This window comes from Gymnodraco acuticeps, unplaced genomic scaffold (assembly GCF_902827175.1).
Source record: "Gymnodraco acuticeps unplaced genomic scaffold, fGymAcu1.1, whole genome shotgun sequence".
Classification (NCBI taxonomy): Eukaryota; Metazoa; Chordata; class Actinopteri; order Perciformes; family Bathydraconidae; genus Gymnodraco; species Gymnodraco acuticeps.
Genome location: NW_022990141.1, coordinates 58,222 through 77,677, shown reverse-complemented (window position 1 = coordinate 77,677; position 19,456 = coordinate 58,222). Strand labels below are relative to the sequence as shown.

The 19,456-nt window shown below is 39.0% G+C and overlaps 1 protein-coding gene across 2 annotated transcripts in view; it reads right to left on the bottom strand.

Moving 5' to 3' along the window:
* The window catches only part of LOC117546816 (gamma-aminobutyric acid receptor subunit gamma-3), a 59,807-nt gene extending 40,724 nt beyond the window's left edge, over positions 1–19,083 (bottom strand). For both annotated transcript variants that reach the window (XM_034217176.1, XM_034217178.1), the window contains exons 1-2: positions 18,926–19,083; positions 18,641–18,786 (exon numbers count right to left, since the gene is read on the bottom strand). In XM_034217176.1, the coding sequence (XP_034073067.1) occupies positions 18,641–18,786; positions 18,926–19,002 (223 nt within the window). In that variant the 5' untranslated portion in view covers positions 19,003–19,083. The remainder of the gene's footprint in view (positions 1–18,640; positions 18,787–18,925) is intronic.
* Positions 19,084–19,456: the final 373 nt, after the last annotated feature.

The following is a 19,456-nucleotide window of genomic DNA, read 5'->3' as shown; positions in this document are numbered from 1 at the left end:
CTAAATGATTTATTTATAATCTACAATAATTATCATTATTATTAATCTGCTTTACCTGTTGATTGACATACATATACACATATGTGCATACACACATACATACATACATACACATACACATAGTCAAACACCTTCCCCATCCCTTGACCTCGAGAACATAATTTCTCTGTATTTCCTCTTGAACTGGTTAATGTCTGGACATCGCTTTAGCTCCACATTCACACTGTTCCATAATCTCACTCCACAGGCTGAGATACAAAAAGTTCTTCTGGTGGTCATGAAGTCAATGGTTTCCTGAATGTGTTTTTGGTTCTTATCCTGAGGTAAGGTCTGTTGTTAATGTTTTGTAACTTTATTTTATAGATGCTACCCTGTAAATAAAATAAAAATGCTGTCTCTTGTGTTATATTAATGATCAATAGCTGGTGAAGATAGGGTATTTTAGATGTATAGCGAGGGACATAGCTTACAGTAAGCCTTAGTGTTTTTATATGTTATCATGCAAGTAGCTAGCTGCATATTTAAGACCTTTTCACAGGACACCTGTTTTAACAAACCTTATCTGAAGCCATTTTAGCAGATCTATGTGCCTACATTTAAGCAATTACTTGAGCTTCAGCCTGCTAATATGTTACTATGTTCCCCGTAATGTTTAAAGGTTTGCTCTAGGAAGTAAAATGTCAGGAAAACAAAAACACAATGCCACTTGTGAATGTCCAAAGCTTCTACGTGTCATAACATCGATAGTTGCTTAGAAGGGACTAAATCAGACTACTAAACCTCTTCATGCTGCACATTAGCCCCCTATAGCTAAGCGGTTGTGAAGTGAAGTCATGTGACCGTGCTGTAGTTCCTTTATAGCGCAACATTAGCCGCCTTTAGCGTAGCGGTGGTGACGTGAAGTCATGAGCTGCAAATTCTCATGTCAAGAAAGCCCTTGTGAGGTTAACTTTCGGGACTACCTACACAAATACATTATCACTGCACCACTTGATTACCTGGAAGAATACAGTATTCTGATAAAATGATATCACTACACCAGGGTTGCCAACTTTGGGTACCTGGCTGGAGTGAGATTTTGATATCATGGGTTTAATTACACATATGCGCACAAAATGACTGCTATCGTGTCAGTAGCGGGACCGCATATATATAGGATATATATACAATACAAATACACAATATTGGACACAGACTATAAAGGGCACTAAGTTTCATTCACTAATGAAAGTCAAACACATGTTTGTTTCCACTGTTTTATTGTGTGCCTGTCCCGATAAGCAATTAATTGACATATCGTACGATAAATAAAAATGAACTCCATAACTTTTCTGACCTCAATAAATTGCCATTTACATGAGGCAGTGACTAGCAGTTTGAAAGGATGTACTTGAATTATTATTATTATATATTATCATTATGTCAGTGGTCTAAAATGGTCATACAACGGTGCCGACAATATTATCGTTTATCGCAATAATTTCCGGGAAAATGTATCCAACAAAATTAATTTAAACATTCGGTCTATATGCTGTAAAATGTATTATCTCTTCGATTTACACACGGCATCTATTGCACGTCTGTCCGTCCTGGGAGAGGGATCCATCCTCTGTTTCTCTCCCTGAGGTTTCTCCCATGTTCCCTTTAAACTGTGGGTTTTCTCCGGAAGTTTTTCTTTGTACGATGTGAGGGTCTAAGGACAGAGGGTCTAAGGACAGAGGGTCTAAGGACAGAGGGTGTCGTTTTTCTCATACTGAAAATCTGAACAATCTGTGCTGTTGTATAAAGTGTCTCTACTGTAGGCTATTTTTATTACATGTACAGCACTTTGGCTCGACCAAACATCGCTTATAAATGTGCTATATAAATAAAACTTGATTTGATTTGGTCTAGTAGAACAATAAGCAGCAGACTTTTACTTTTTATAATTTCTACTGGATCTTAGATCTGCTCATGCGCAATACGGGTCCCGCGGGGATTGACCAACCGGCTCCCACTGCTCTGCTGTCTGTTAACGTTGTTAAGAGTGGTGGGGAGCGGATCGACAGCTTGAGCAGCTGTCAACTCAACATTGTAAATAACCAACCAAAAACGATCGCCGGTTCATCTTGTTTTTGGCGTGAGAATAGTTTGGGCAGCGTGAGAGCGTGAGATTGAGAGTGAAAGCGTGTGTCACACGACAGATGCGTGAGAGTTGGTAACCCTGCACTACACCAGCAACGGCCTCAACCAGGAAGCTCCTGGCAGTTTTTCAACCACATCTACACACAACACTCCTACTCAGAGTGAACACACCAAACATTAAGAAATGACTATTGTCTCCTTTCCATCTCCTCCTGCAGGATCTCCCTGGGTTTCCTCTCTGCTGCTGACTGTCCATGATTTCATGCTCTGAGTAAATCTGTCACTTAGCTCCTGGACTTTTAAAGCAGCTAAGTGACAGCTGTGACACACTGCTGCCACCAGCGCTCACATTTACACTGCATATAGCTCCCCATCATTTTACATTACCTGTCTTTGTGTCTCAGCCAATTTAGCCCAAAGCGAGAATTTCTCCACCTGCCAGTCTGCATGTCAGCGCTCGGCTAACGTGCCAACAGATGGTGCACGAGAGGACACTTCTGCAGAAACCCTGCTGAGGCTGCTGCTCTGAAAGCACTTTATTCATAATCACACAACACCTGGGGAGGAAACTGCACCGGGTAAAGCTCTAAAAATAAAATAAGAAAGCATTTTATAAATTCTGAATGTAGTAGGCTATGTCATTTTTTAAAACTTATATAAAACCTCCTTTGCTGTCAATTGTAGATTTCTGCAAAATCAGACATATTATCTGTTAGGGAATAATTTGCTTAGGTATTCAACCTTGGACCCAGTTTATCGTTTTCTCTCTTCACTGTCTCTTTTCCCATGGCATCGTTCTACGGCCTTGGGTATTGCTGCCATCTCTCTTAAGGAGGAGCAGCTTGGGCGCATTGTTGTTGTCAGCTTATGAGGAGCACAAGCCGCCATGAGGGAGTTTATTGTTCAGGGACATCTTTTCTGAAACTTAGGTTCCCTGGCGCACATTATTTTCTATGGATGACAGCTCTAGTTAGATTCAGGGTACATATTTGTTTAGTCTCGCTGATAAAGAATGTTGATTATTACACTCCGAACTAGTTAAAACGTCGAACTACAGAAGAGCTCTTCAGAATTGATTTGGCATCTCGCCCGTGTGGTCAGATCGTGGCCCGTGACATGTCTTGTGAATTCTCCGGCCGAAGCTCCAAATAAACCGTCAGTGTTTGCCATCAAAGCTCCAGCTCCTGTCTCCAATTGCTTCAGAAGTTTCCCGCACATCATCAACTGATGGGACAGGACTGCAAACACATCAAACACACTCTTTATGTTCTCAATTAAATACACATGACTTCCAAAAAGAAGTATAAAATGACATTTATGTTGTGAAATTGTCGCACTGTGGCAGTTTTTTAACACCAATCACATGACTGATGTGTTTACGTTGTGAAATGTTAAGACAATTTGGGATCTTCTTTTTCTCCACGGCACAAAGAGAACCCAGTATAATATACACGCTTCAGTTAGATGATGGCCTTACAATCCTTACTGCCTGATGCTTGTTTAACATAATGTCTCCAGACTGTAGATAATAAAATATCCTTTACAAAAGGCTTTTGATGCATGTACCACACAACACTCAGGGGTCACCTACAACCGTGCAAAATGGTCACGTCAGACCATAACAGACACAAAAACAGTAGAACATTATTTCCCGCTAAAAACTCTCCCTACACGATACTGTACTAAATCTGGAGACACCATCAGCGTGCTAATATGTGCTAATATGTTAGCATCTAGGCCAGTCCCTGATTAAGGCATAAACCACAGAATAATACATTTGTCAGCCATTTTCTTAGCGCGTAGGCTCCTATTGAAAATGTCCTGAAGAATATGGATTGATATATCAATGTTTTGCCCCCCCCTGACCTGGTGATTTTATCTCTTTGTGGTAGGTCTACGCCTAAAATGATTCAGATCCTCCAAATCTCCTCATATATTTAAACCATGGAGTAAAACTACTTGTGTGGGGAAAAGACAAAGAGAAGAAGCCCAAACAAATCTAAGTTTTTTTTATTCTATTGAACAGATAAACTATAGTTGATTACACTGTTTCAGTAGACAATATCACTGCCGCCCAAAAGACAAAAAGTTTAATCTAATTTAGATTAAAAATGTGATCTGTACACGCTTCATTATATTACGCTGGACTTCCGTGACCCTGCTTCTACTTAATTAGGCTCATGCAAGTCATCTGCATTAGTAATGTATGTTCAGCAGGAGTGACGTTGATGCAGTGAAACGTGGAGGTCGCTGTATAATAAGCACACAAAGAGGTTATTAAAATACACTTAAAGCCTTTTCCATCATCATTCATAGATAAGTATCCACTTTCAAATAATAAATGGCTAGACACATGACGTCAAATCCACCTGTACAATGATACAAAAATATGACCAGCAGGATCAACTGAATCCACAACATCAAATCTACAGAGAAATTATTAACCAAACTATAATAAATATCATATTTTCTACATATAGTGGTTGTTTAATTGTGCAACATGAAGAAAAGAGACCTGATTGGAAGTAAATGGACCTTCCGCTAACCGCGTTACCTCAATAGAGAATGTCTAATCATAGCAGGAGTAACCGAGCCGACGTCACTGCTGGGCAAAACACATTACAGTCATTTATGTAATGGTTTCCTTAATGAAATTTGACAAAAATAAAATCCAGACACTGAAATCTTCCTTAGAGTTGGTAAATTACTCAGTTATTTTTAATCGCAACTGTGAGGCAAAACATTTAAAAAAGTTTTTAAAAGTGTTTTTCAGAAAAAGTTTTTTAAATAACCATATTTTTTGTCAGAATTGAAATTTTTCTGATTTTATTTATGAAATGTTTTCTGAAAATTGAAACATTTCAGATTTGTCTTTTTGTCAGAATTATGACAAAAAAACTCAGTTCAATTTTTTTTAATAAGAAGATTATGTTTTAATATAAAAACAAAAATCACAGAATGCTTACTTCCCTAATTCTGAAAAAAAAAAAAAGATTCCCAAAGACTTGTACATGTGGCCCTAATCCTCTTCCATATTAAATAGCATGTTTTTGTGCCTTACTTTAAATACCAAAGGGAAATACTAAGCACATCATGGACAGGTAAGCAATATACTGCAGCTCTGCTTCCCTTATGTCAGCGGTAGAAGATTTAAAACAAAGGTAGTGCATTAGAACATGTTATGTCCCTCTATAAAATGTTTAACCTGGGTGTTGAGGCTGCATTACATTACTTTCCTAATTACAGTGCTAATTGTGTTGCAGGGTGTAATTTTGAACCTACATAAATTGCCACTTAGCAGCAGTTACGCAGTTATTCATTGTGATTATTTGCTTAAATAAAATGAAGTATAAAATGAATCGGTGGTTGTGTGTTGTTCAGCCATCAGAGAAAAATGTATGGTGGTCACCTGATAAACAGCACTCTCCTCACATACACATAACTGCCTGGAAATGGGTAGTATTTAAATAACAAGAGAAAGAAGAGAGAATAAGCTCTCTCAGGGGGGAGGTTATAATGTGCTCTGGAATATAGTGGTCCAGGAAGGATGTATTTTTGTACGCCAACCTGAAAGTTAGAATCACATCGCTCACTCGATTAAAGCCAATGGGATTTTCTATTATGGTATATTTTTGGATATTGCAGAAAAAGCTCTGTTGCAAACACACATTTAATTTACTTACACATTTTGTTCAGCTGGATAATCTCCTCACTTTTAAAAATAGTTGTACTGTAGTATAAAGGCTATCTCCATAGAAAGCTAACGGTAAGCTATAAACAAACTACTTCACCGCTAAGCTAAAGGCGGCTAATGTTAGATGAAATTCACAGCAATGGGGTATTTACTGACGTACTGTATTTTGTACTTTAAAATCTCTTTGACTTATTTTGTGTTGTAAAGCAAGCTACAGAGGAATAAAGCTAATGTTGGGCCATGGACGTGGGAAGGGGGGGTGCTGAGGAGGCTGCAGCACCCCCATCTGCGATGATCCACTAGCACCGGTCCTTTCCGCACCCCCAAACGCGGCGTACCTACAGTGTAAGCGCGCCACAGTTTCGCCGCTGCGAGGCTCCACTCCCCCCCGCCGCACCCCCAACTCTGACTGACTTCCCGCGTCCCTGTGTTGGGCTATAAAGTAACTAAAGCACGGTCACATGACTTCAAGTCACCACCGCTAAGCTAAAGGCGGCTAATGTTGGGCGTGATGACGTTTAGTCGTCTTATTTAGACACTTGTTAGTAACCTCTGTTTTTTAATTCACCAGTGGGGTATTTACTAAAGTATTTCATGTTGTAGAACACGTTAACATTTCTTTAGCTTGTGTTAACCACAGACCTTATTTCAGGATAACAACCAAAAACTTGATGAACTACCGAATTCGTAACAAACCTAAACCTGCTGACTCATTTCTGGTTTTAATACTCACTCCTGCACCACTTTAGGCTGAAAGAGTACTTGTAGACATGTATATAATCATCCAGAAAGAATGAGAGGCGAGCTGTAACCTCTTGTGAGATTTATTTGTCTTCAGGGAGCCAAGATGCTGATGAACAGGTTTGCGGAGACATCAGCTCATCTGGAGTCTGATGAAAGGATTTATATCAGCCGCAGCATCTGTTCGACATACTGACGGTTATATTTATGGCAAACATGAACGCGTGACCCTATTTGGATATTTGCCTTTTTACGTTAATGTAAAATTAGAAATGTCCTTGTCAGGCCTGTCATTATTAAAAGAGTCAAAAAGAAGAACAGAAAAGTTCACAGAATACAAGAGACATAACATATCATAAAGTTCAGAAACATTAAGAACTGACATGTCGAGAAGTTTGAATTCTGTAAGACCTTGTCAACTTGTGTCTATGTGTAACAAAGGATGAAGGCCAAGTCTCTCTTTTTACAAAGTACTGAAATATAAATATTAACTTTATTAAACTTTCATTACAGTGAAAATGAAGTTATCTTCGGAGCCAAACCTTTTCTAGAGAAGTTTGAATTCTGTAAGACCTTGTCTGCTTTTGTCTTTGAGAACAAAGACGTGGATTCATCGTGTTCGTCCTTACCAAGTCTCTCTTTTTACAACCAATATTTGAAAACTTATGAAAGTATTTCTTTATTCCCGTTAGGGCTGCACGATTTGGGGAAATAATCTAATTGCGATTTTTCTGACAGATATTGCGATTCGATTTGCGATTTTGTTGTTAAGCGACCCAACATAAGCTTATTGTAAAATGCGGCCATATCTCCGGCTAGGAAGGTCGTATCAACGTGCTCCCGTCTCTAGCCAGTAGCGTGGCGTGGGGGAAAATGTAGGGGAAGCCTTGGGTCGGGGGGTGGTCAATAACATAACCAGATGAGTGATTACAGCGCCCGGTATCATTTTACACACATTTGTATCACACAGATGCAGGACTTGCACACGCCTGTTATCTAACCGAAAGGTCCGCACGCACTCTCCAGCTGAAACTCTCTCCTTATTAATTTAAGCATTTTACTTATTAATGTATGCAGACAATCACACAATCTATGTGATTTTTGGATTTACCGTGCCTCTCAATTGCCCGTGACAGGTTGGCAAGGTCGATGAATCCTGAAGTTGCCCAAGGATTGTTCAGGGAGCACGAATCCTTGTCAAAAAGAAGACATGGCCAGCAAAATAGACGCTGAAGTTTAGCGCTTCCAGTTAGCCACTCCGTGCGGACATAATTATCCTCATTGAACGTCCGATTCTCTCCCTTTTTCCTCTGTGTACACAGCTCGAGTGCGGGCATTGGCCTGTCATCTGATTTAATTTTTAGTTGCTGCTGTAGCGGAAGTTTAGTAAAGTTATGTTTGATTAAGTACGCCAAATCTCCACCCTCCATAATGCTTCATTTGCTTGATAATTTCTAACGGCGGTGATGACAGTTACAGTATTAAAACTGATGTTGATGTGATTTGATTGGATGGCAGTGTCCAATCAAATCACCAGCCGCCAGCCGCCTCTGAAGGGAAGCAAGAGGCGGCTGGCTTCCCCTGGCATGGCCCTGACCAATCACAGGTTGGCAGGGGCATCACGTGGGCCTCATCTGATTGGTCAATCCCTCAATTTTTTTCACCAAGGGAAGACAGATTCGGCTGGCCTCCTCTCGCAACAGTGAGTGCAATCTACTGTTTCACCATAACATCTAGAGGGGCGCTGTTTGTTTCACTCTTTGTAAAATACTCAATGAGAATGGGGGAGAGCCGGCAGCAACACACAGCAAAGGAGAATTATCGAAACAAAACAAAGTGTTTTTATTTATTTATTTAAATTATAACTACAAACTAAAATCCTCCGGGAGAAAACGCCACTGTCTCTAGCACACCGCAGCCCGAGCTACGAGTGAAATAACTAAACTTACATGAAACTTCCGTTGGGTTGCTTTAAAGTCAAGCTTCAGTTTAAGAGTCACCCTGTCATAGAAACATGTGATGGAGCATTACTAACCTGACTCAGATGCTTTGTTTCACCAAACCATCTAGGAAAGCTCCATTGGAAGCCATTTGGAAAGGGCAGGCACTTTCAAAAATACTTGGCAAGTGATTGGATCAATCTGTCTATCACTTTCTATCATGGGCCACTTCTGATTGGTTAACAATGACTGGTGCATGTGGAGCACAGCACTTCTGATTGGTGTGGATGACTGACGCACAAGAAGAAAAAGTACGAAAAAAAGTACAAAAAAATCGCAGGCTTTGCGATTTTTTGATTGCGTCATTTAAAATCGCGATTTCGATTTAAAATCGATTAATCGTTCAGCCCTAATTCCCGCAAATAGTTTTCAAGGCTTTTTTACTTTTCTTAAACGTGCTAAAGAACATAATGCATTTACAGCACAAGAGCAAACAGAAATATTAAGTATTTAAAGGCCACAGCTTTAATACGACTCATCAGATGATGCACTCTTCAGGAGGAAAAGATAATAAAAAATAATTTATAAAAGGTACATAAACAAGATTCAAGTATCCTCCCCAAAAGTTTATTCTTCAGCCTAAAAATTGATCAGAAAAGGCATTTGTAAGGAATAATGTGAACACCTTCAGAGTGAGTCAAATATCTCATTTTGTTAGTTATTTCCGTTGCCTTAAATAACCTTCTGGAACAAACTAGATATTTATCAATGTCTACTTTCTCAAACATGGGACTCGTTTATTACTTATCTCTCCCCCTCTCAGGAGTATCTTCTTCACATTTTTGTCAACTCATTAATCACATAAACTAACAGGAAGTCCAGATGACACATGCTCTTGTTTGGAGTTTCGTTCAACGAGCTGCGGAATAATTACTTTAAGGTCTTCTCTAACAGTCCAGGCTCATTACCACTAGAATAAATGCCAAGGGGCTCTGAAATATTCAAAAAGCAGAACAGATCACTTCCCTCGGGCTAACTGAACCACGGCCGATCATCTGTCACCCAGTAAGCAGCGAGACACCAAAGCTAGTTAAAGGAGGGCTCTGTAGTGAATGTAAAACCCTATCTGCAACTAAGGGTGGTGAAAACTGCACAGAACATCACCAGGACGGAGCTGCCATCCATGGAGGACCTCTACTCCCAGCGGCTCAGGAAGAAAGCCATCAGGATTATAAAAGACCCCCATCACCCCAGCCACACACTGTTCTGTCTGCTGACGTCTGGCCGGCGCTACCGCAGCATCCGGACTAAAACCACCAGATTCAGAGACAGTTTCATCCCACAGGCAATAAGACTGTTAAACATCTGAACTGTTGAAACATCCATAACATTCATCTGGCTGCTACTTAGAAATTATTCATCTAATATATCATATTCCAATAACTTGCATTTAGACTCTTATTGCACTATTTAAACTATTTTTCTTTTTGTATTTACTATTTACCTGCAATATATTTGTATGTTTATCTGTTTTATTGTGTTGCACTGTTGGAGGAGCCTGTGACCTAAGATTTTCATCGTCATAACTACACTGTAGCTATGTTCATATGACAAAATAAAACCTTGAACCTTGAAAACTAAAGATAACCCTCAGTGTATACATATATTTGCAACTGTATCTCCCATAAGGTCTATTTATTTTTAAATCAGAGGATATTCAGCACCAGGGAAACATTGGGACACTTGTTTTTTCTTTCTGCTCCCTCTGTATAAATGAGATGACTAATTTTGAAAAATAAATACATGTTCAAATAACTATAGAAACCAAGTCGAATTTGTCAACTTTATTGAACTGGTGATCACAGTTTGAACAGAAGGCCTACAGCTTTCATGCTTAAAACATAACTTGGTTTTTAAATGAAAGAGGGATCATACACGAACAACATAACGGGTCAGGGTAACGTAACCCTATCACAACAGAGATCAACAACCTGTAACAGCACAGAATCCAGCTATTCAATACTCATTCTTGTTTAAGAATATGAGCATGTCTACTCAGGGGAGAGGCGGGTGCGGAGACGATTCACAATCAGGCCAGCTGTAGTGAAGACCCTCTCAGCTGGAATTTGGGCATAAGATGAGGTTTGAGTCTGCGTGATCTGCGTGTCGGGAGGGGCAGCAGCCATATCATTGGCTAGAACTAGCTAGATCTGATGGATTTGGACATAAACATGAGTGAAGTATAACCGGACGCGAGAGAGATCAGCACCTCCAGCTCTGCCCGCTGTGAGGGACCGGTGAGCGGAGCAAAACACACCTTTAGACCTAACACATTTAGCTATGGCACTGTCGTATACATTGAATTATTCCATTTGATAATATGTAATCAACTTAGGCACCCCTCCCAAAAAATAAAATAAAATTACAATAAAGATATTCATAACTCATATTCAAATACCTGAATAATTTCGAATATTCGATTAATCGTTCCCATCAATGAACAACTCCAACAGTTTGCGCGCAGCACGAAAAACAAAAGTCTTGTGTAACATTTTTTGTTGCATTTTCATCTTTATGACAACATAACAAGAGAGTAGAATGGAGTAAAGGTCCAGTCAGTTTTAAATTACAGATGTAGTTGACATGTTGAACAATGCTTTGAAAATCCACTTCCAACCGGTAAATACACTCAGAAGGCTTTCTGCTCAGCCCCCATGACGGCTCTTATTAATTACTGAGAAGTGAACGCACAATGTGTTCGTCACATCAATCCATCACTGTCCTCTGCACAGCGTCTGACAGAATCCTTTATAAAACACTTAGTAACTTGGTGATGGTTCCATTCATAGCTTTTTCATGTTCTTTTGATAACGGTTGCATTATATTAGTGTGATTGTGTCACCTGGTGTTCTGACATTATGCACAATGCAGAGAAAATCCTGGTTAAATCTTTATGAAAATCGTACCCAGTCTGCTCTGAATGGTAAGCTGGCCCGCTCTGTTGTGATTGGTCAACCGCTTAGTGATGTCCCGCCCCTTAACCTCACAATTTGTTGGAGCGCTATTCAATAAAAGCTTGAGTGTGTGGTAGACAAACTCACAGGGATTTTAGCCTCTGCACACCATTTTCATGCACTAAAACCTATAGAACATACTACAGGAAAGGGAAACCCCAAAAAGCATTAAAGGGGCCTCTTTAAAGACAGTGAGTAACATTAGGCGCTTTCACACCGCAGTACTTTTCCCACAAAGGTTCATCAGAACTTAGTTCATGAGAACTCTTCAGTTCTCATGAACTAAGTACAGATCGCGTTCACACCGGAATAAGTTCCTGAGGGAGGATTAGGCAAATGAAGCCGCTGACGTCACTTCTTCTTCTTCTGCTTTGGGTTTACTGGCAGGCCGCTTACAACTTCACGGCGTATACTGCCACCCGAAATCCCCGGCCGGAAGTCCCCGGAGTTGGGGACTGGCTTCAGTAGAAGCTGCTTGCTCTCAGCAGCTTCTACTGAAGCCTTCCGAGTAAATCGCCAGAACGCCGACACCTCCTCATCTCCACCGCTCCCATGTTTTCTTTTGTGTTGCCATAAGTTAGTCTCTCTGCGTTTCTGCGCTGGGTTAATGCTAATAATGCTAATGCGAGGATAATAAAATGGCCACTTCACAAACTTGAGTTTTACGGGGCGTGGTTTGCAATCCGCCCAGCCAATCAGAAATAGGAACATTTTTCTCCCACGAAAGTCCCTGCTCTCTAGCAGGGACGGAAAAGGGGGTACAAAGGTTCTCATGAACACATTTTAGTTCCGGATTCTTTTGGTGTGAACGCAACATTTCAGAACTATATCGGAACTAAAGTGGGAAAAGTACTGCGGTGTGAACGCGCCTAATGATATATTAAGGTAAGTGTGCTTATGTAGCAACAGATCCTTCCAACTGCTCATTTTTAACAGGATGAAATGTTATTTCTTCTACAGTCGTACAAAACGATTTAAAGTCATTCTTCTTTATATTCCTGTGAACACAACTTCAGGAAGACATGAGACAACAGAAACACTCCTCACATATTCTTCCTTTATAGAGGACTGTCTCTCAACATCACCAGCTCAAACATCACTTTACACCAAGCCCTGTGGGGAAATGCCTCTTGATGTTTCACATTTTAAAAAAAAGTCACATTCATTAAAACTCCAGAGGACAAGGTCAACTAATTTCAGCACACCATCTGCCATCAAAGGGCCAGCTTCACACAAAAAATGACTTTATAATTAGTCATTATCTGTTGTTTACAGTCAGGGGAATTTAAAATAAATAAATAAGCTAATTGCCAATATCCTATTAATCATCGTTTATCCATAAAAGGTCATTTAGTCAGCTTTGGCTGGGCAACCAGGGTTGAGTCAAATACAGTGGGAAAATGTGTGTGTGTGTGTGTGTGTGTGTGTGTGTGTGGTCCCTAAAGTGGCTTTGTAAAAAGGTCACTGTTTATTTTAAACACACTGAGCTGAACAGTGTAGCATGGAAAATATCCATAATATGTGTAATTCCTTTTCTTTTCAAAGTTTTACTACATTATTACAAACATTTTTCATGAAACAGTCATTTCGAAGACATTATGAAGTTTAAGGACATTAGTGTAATTGTATCATGATATCAATTCTTGAGTTCCCTGGGATTCGTTTTGTGAAGTCACGTTGAGCTTGACCTTTGATAATCAAATGTCTCCAGTCCAAGTAGACATTGTTTGAAAATAAGAAAATTCCCTTCAAAATTCCTTTTTTAAATATCGCATTCACAACAATCAGACAGACGTGATGTCACAGTAATTTAGACCTTTGACCCTATTTAATCTAATCATTTAATCCTTAAGTGCAGGTAAACTTTTGTGCCAAAGTTCTACAATTCACAACTCCATCTACCTGACTCTAATGTTAATATTGTTTTGACAGAGATTACATTTAATACACTAAAAGGCTGTGCAGAAATGACAAATAATCTATTCTCTTTGATGTTTTATTCTCCTCCTGTAGGGCAACCCGGTCAGCATCAGTATTCACTTTTGTCCTCCATCAATCACTCAATGGTGCACCTTATTATTTTAATTAGCAAAAACAAAGTTAAAATATTGTAAAATAAACAACAGTCGAGGAACAAGCACATATATCATCAGTATACCCAAAGGTACATGTTATTTTGGGTAAAAGTGGTCTAAAATGTCCCTTATGTCTTTTTATCTTGTTCAACATGAATATGTTGTGGGCGGCAGTGTTAATATGTCACTAGATGATGTTAAAAAACAACTTTTATATTATTACACAGCTTAGTTGAACACTCAATGCTGATTGGTCAGTTAGGAACATTCTGTGGTCTACTATTTTTTGCTAGCAGACCGTTGCTAAGGATATGAGACTGTTGCTAAGGAGGACCATGGCACTACGTGCAGTCATATCAATCCTCAGATGGAAGTCCGGTCAATTTAACGTTAGCAGTGGACAACAAACATTAGTTTTCCTCCGTCAAAAAACACTGTTAAATACTTTTTGAATATTTATTTTTATATTTTTGGAGAGCACGTAACTTTGGATTTTCTTTATTAATGTCCGCCTGAATGTTATCCCCTATCCTTATGTTTTCACGTGCTACGAAATACTTCAGAGGAGCTTGGAGCATCAGTTGTAAGAAGTAACAAATAAAACCAAAAAAGTGACCAGAGGTTGAGTGGAAGTACAAAACGTCCAGGTGTGTTTCGGGAGAAGATAGTGAGAGGTTAGGGTTATTTACTGGAGTCAAAGTGTCACTCTCTCTCTCTGAGAACGGCATCGGAGGGTCTTTTCGACCTCACTTTGTGTGAGGGAATCGACCCCTCACTGACGGTAATTTATTTCTCTGTCTGAAGGCCACACAGCATCACTGGCTTGGTATCCATAGTAACAGATGTATAAGTGCAACAGTTGCACAAAGACTCAAGCAATACAGATGCTAATGACCAGGGGGTCACTTTTATTGTATTTTTCAAAATGGACCCGATGTGTACGTGTTTCGGCATATTGGGGACAGCATTTTTTTAAATTGATCAATTTTTGGGGAAATAATACTTGCAATTTACTCCAAAAATGTATCTGGTTACTGTAAAACCAAAATAAAAAGCTGCTGATTTGGGTGATTGAACTTAAATAGTGAATAATGATTAACTTTACCACGATCGCCCTATAACAATAATTAAGTCACTAAATCACCAGCACTTCATTTCAACGAGAAATATGCATTATGAAATCTCGCGAGATGTGTCTTGTTGATAAAGACATCATTGGAAATGTGAGCAATAGTCAGATAAAGGATGGGCTGTGTTGTTAAGATCTAGTTATCTCATTTATCAGCAAGTATTATCAATTATACCGTCTAGGGCTGCGTTTCAAAAATGATGATCACCTCTAATATTGCAATTGCAAAATCACGTTAAAATAATTGCAACAGGTTATTTTCTGGCAAATTGTGCAGCTCTGTACTCCCTTTAATTACCAACTTCTCAACAAGAACTCAAGAAGCATTTGTGATGTTAACATAAAAAGGCAAAAATACTGATGACTCAGTTAACATTTAAGTTTGACAGCTGGTCAAACCTGTCATTGGTGAATTTCAGGCTTGACAAATCACGACAACAATTCTAAAGATAGAGGTAACGTAATCATTTGAGACATATTTTTAACACTTATACAACACGCTGTTGAAAAGAGTCAGACAGTTTCTAGGACTGCAGTTACATAGGCACTTAAATCACTTTACATATACAAGTCATCATTCACTCATTCATAGAGGCAAGCCAAGGAAACTAACATTTACACACATTACATTGCATGCCATTGGGAGCAACTTGGGGTTTATTATTAAAGTATCTTATAGTGAAGTAGTAAAGTATCTTGCCCAAGCATACATCAATATGTTGACTGCAGGGACTCGGATCAAACCCACAACCTTCTGATTGAAAGACGACCACACTACCACACAGCCAGTCAATAGATTTAAGATAAGATAAGACTTTACTCATCCCGAAGGACATTTTTGTGTTAAAAAAATACAATAAACACAGCAGCACAATAATAATAAAACTGTACACGAACAGTACAGTAAAAAGAGCAATCCAATAACTACAGAAAAACCATAGATGGTCACATAATTAATGTAAATATTAACAGTATTTAGTAGTGCAAAAACCGTAGTGGTAGTTACGTAATTGCACGTTATTCATCGAACATTATTAATAATAATAATGTCTTTCCCAATGTAAGTCAATTAGGCCCAATGATGTCACAGACTGACACAGAAGATGTTACGGCCCGTCCGCACGGCGGCGTGCGTTGAAGCTTCAACGCTTCTGCCCATTCACTTTGAATGGGGTGACGTCACACTTTGCCGAACTGCATTGTGGGAGCGTTGCTTCGCTTTGCTCGCTTCAAAAGTTGAGCAATGTTCAACTTTTGAAGCCTCGGCAGAAGCGTCAGCCAATCAAATCATATGCCAGTACAAGCTCTAGCCAAAAATCCGCTGCTTGTGTGTCCGGGGCGGGAGATTCATGTGATTGGTTGTTGGTCGAGTTTCAGACACGCCCGCCGGCAAGCTTCAACGCACGCCACTGTGTGGACGCTGCATAATACCACCGTTTGGCCACTAGGACAGGATTGCTTCAATGCCCGGCACACGTCCTTGGGGCCTGGAACAAGCCATTTCACATAGACTAACATTGGGAATGAGACGGTAGACATGAGATTGTATCTTTAAAACTAGGGTTATGGTTAGGATAACAACTGTTAATTGACTAAATATTCAGCATTCATCATATAAAGTCTTAGACAATAGAACTTGCTGTAATCCAAACGAACTAAATCTAACAACACAACTCTCATCTCTCTGACTTGTTGAAATTCGCACCAATGTCCTTTCAGAACGCTTATTTCTCCTTGAGTTGAAATGCTTGATAGGTTACATTTCCAGTATTTGCTCCCAATAATGGACCAATTTCAAAACTGTTGTCTACTCAATTCACTAAGATACTTAAACGTTGGAAAATAAGGTTATGAGGCATCTCTTAATACATCCATGGCTTGGAACCACATCTCTACTCATACAACTCACAAACTAGAGGAAGTTACCATCACACTCACTCTGGATCCTGACATTGATCAGATTGGTACAGTAGCCTCCTTTCAAACTTAATCTGAGTCTCTAAATTATAAAACTCCTCATCTCTCTGTCCTGCACTAAAGTTTCGTCCTCTAAATGTGATTTATATTCATGAGGATATGCAGATGAGTGACCTTTGTTGCTGGAGGTCAATATAAATTAAAAAGCTGAAAACTGAGTGAATTCCACCTTGTTTGAAACAAACAACCCCTGATTTAATGTGACAAAGACTTGCAGCCCTTTTTAAATGATTTACTTTTGCACATCTCTGCATTTAAAATTACTTAAACGACTTTCCATCAAATCTCAGAGTAGTTGCAGATTATTTATTCTGATGACCAAAGTTTGCAGCTCTGGTTATTTGTTTGACTTGAATTGCAGTCTAGCATTGATTAACATCTGAGATCATATCTTCACTTTTATATGATATAAAGAAATAGAAGGAAAATCACAAAATGTTTGTATAAAACAAATTACTCAACTAAAATAGTTTGAGATATTTTTCTGCAACCAACGTTTTTTTTAAGAGTGAATTAGGGCTGCAACGAACACCTTTGGGATGTACAATGTCAGAGAAAACTGTGAACGATGTCTTTAGAAGTCCAAAGATATTCACTTTGATATAAGAAAAAGGCAGAAATATTATCTACATTTGGAAGCGGAAAACAGCATTTTTCATAAAAGATTACTTGTAGAATAGTAGCTGATTATTAAATCCATTTTTTTATTGACTTTAATACGATATAAAAGAGAGAAAAGCAGGAACATCTGAACGTTTGAGGGGATGAAAACATTAATTAAAAGGCATTTTTGCATGTTGGAATAGTCCATGGTTGCAGCTCTAAATATAATGTTTTACTTGAATTACATGAATTACAGAATCTCTACAGTTTATCAGACACATATCTGCGCACTGATCAGATTCTGACACCTGCTGCAGGAGGTCAGGTGTTATTTGCAGTCAATATGTAGGTATAGCAAGACTTGGGGAGTAATGGATTACATGTAACAGGATACGTTATCAGGGTACAAAAAAGGTAGCTGTATTCTCTCTTACAGTTACATTAAAAAAAGGTGTCATCAGATTATTGTTGCATTTCTAAAATTGGGTATAACTATCAGGATTACAGTGTTAGTAACACCTTAAAAAAAGCATTATAGTGTTTGTTGTAAAAGGATCAGATGTTATATCTTCTCTGTAAACTGTACTGTTCTGTAGGATAATACTTTAAGTGTGAATTTGCTTTATGGTTTTCACTTTCTTTGGTTCATTTGTTCTGTTTTTAAGTCAGTAGGTGAACCTAGAAAATAGTGTCTGAGCTTAACTGTGTGTACTAAACTAAAACTGAGCATTTTCTGTCAGCTCAGATTTTATTTCTGCTTTTTTAAACTGTAGTAAAGTGCTCATGTGTTTCATTGATGGTGTATAGGCTGCTGCCTGAATGAGATGAATGAAAAGCAGGTTTTCCTATCAGTAACGTCATTTTTGATCCAACATATCTTGGTTTTTTCTTTTCAAAGGTCACATCTTGTAATAAACTTCAGTAAAAAAACACCTTATTGATATTTATTTTCTCTTGTGTTTAATTGCATTGCGTTTGATATTGAGATAATCCACGAGCAGCGGAAAGTAATCAGGTTGCATTACTTTTATATTATGATACTCAGATTAGGTTAATTACATTTGTTGACAGGTAACTATTAATTGTGACTGATTACTAGTCCAACTAGTCTTCTTACTTTTAATGTAAAGCTCAAATTCTTCCATAATTAGGCAACAGAACAGTTTGTCTCTAGTTGTTGACTCATGATTGTATATTGTGATACTCAGATTAGGTTAATGATTACATGTGTTTACAGGTAACAAATCATTGTAAGCATCCAAACCTTGGACATAGCATTTATTAAACAGCTGCATGCATGTGGTGGATTTACAGCCTGCAACTAAAACAAAAAAGGCTTTTACCTCCTATATCCGGTCTCAGTTTCTTATCATATTCCTTCAGCAGGTTGTTGAGTATTTCCGTGGCGTCGCTCTCCTGAGATTTGGGAGCCAGCATCTGGTTCACAGTGACATCCTCATAGTCCTCCTCATGCTGCACTGTGAGCGAGCTGTGGGGGCAAAGAGACACATTTCTGCAGACTGCATGCACGCAAAACTAAATCCCACTCAGAGTCCTTCAATTGAATTTAGAGACAAAGTTTTCTGCACGAAATATGATTTATCCGACATCCCTTGAACGCCACTTACCAGGTGTGGAGGGCAGACATCAGGAGCAAGAGACAAAAGCTCCTCATAGTTCGTAATCCGACACACATTTCACTCATTGTACATTAAATCCCTGCTCAGGAGCGCGTTCAGTCCTCACCTCGCGGACACTGCTGCTGCTCTCGAGCAGGTGCGCGCGCTCCGCATGCATCGATTCATCACAAAGTCCTCTCGCGGAAGTGTGCGTCACGCCACTTTCTCAGGGACTACTTTGCACTGCTTTGCACAAACCTGCAGTCTGAACACTTTGCTCCACTTCATTCACTTATTTGTGCAAAATGGTTTCCTTGTGACTGGACTGGACTGGATCATTTTATTTGTATCGTATAGCTTTGCCTATTATAATAGAAGAAAAGGTCTCACAGTAACTTTAGAGAAAAATAAATATATTAATATAAAATTAAATCATATCAGTGTTTGACCCCTGAGTACGATGGCCATCAGCAAACGCCTTACTACGGCCCAAAACACTAACATCAGAACTTCAGAAACTATGCAAATATAAAAACACTC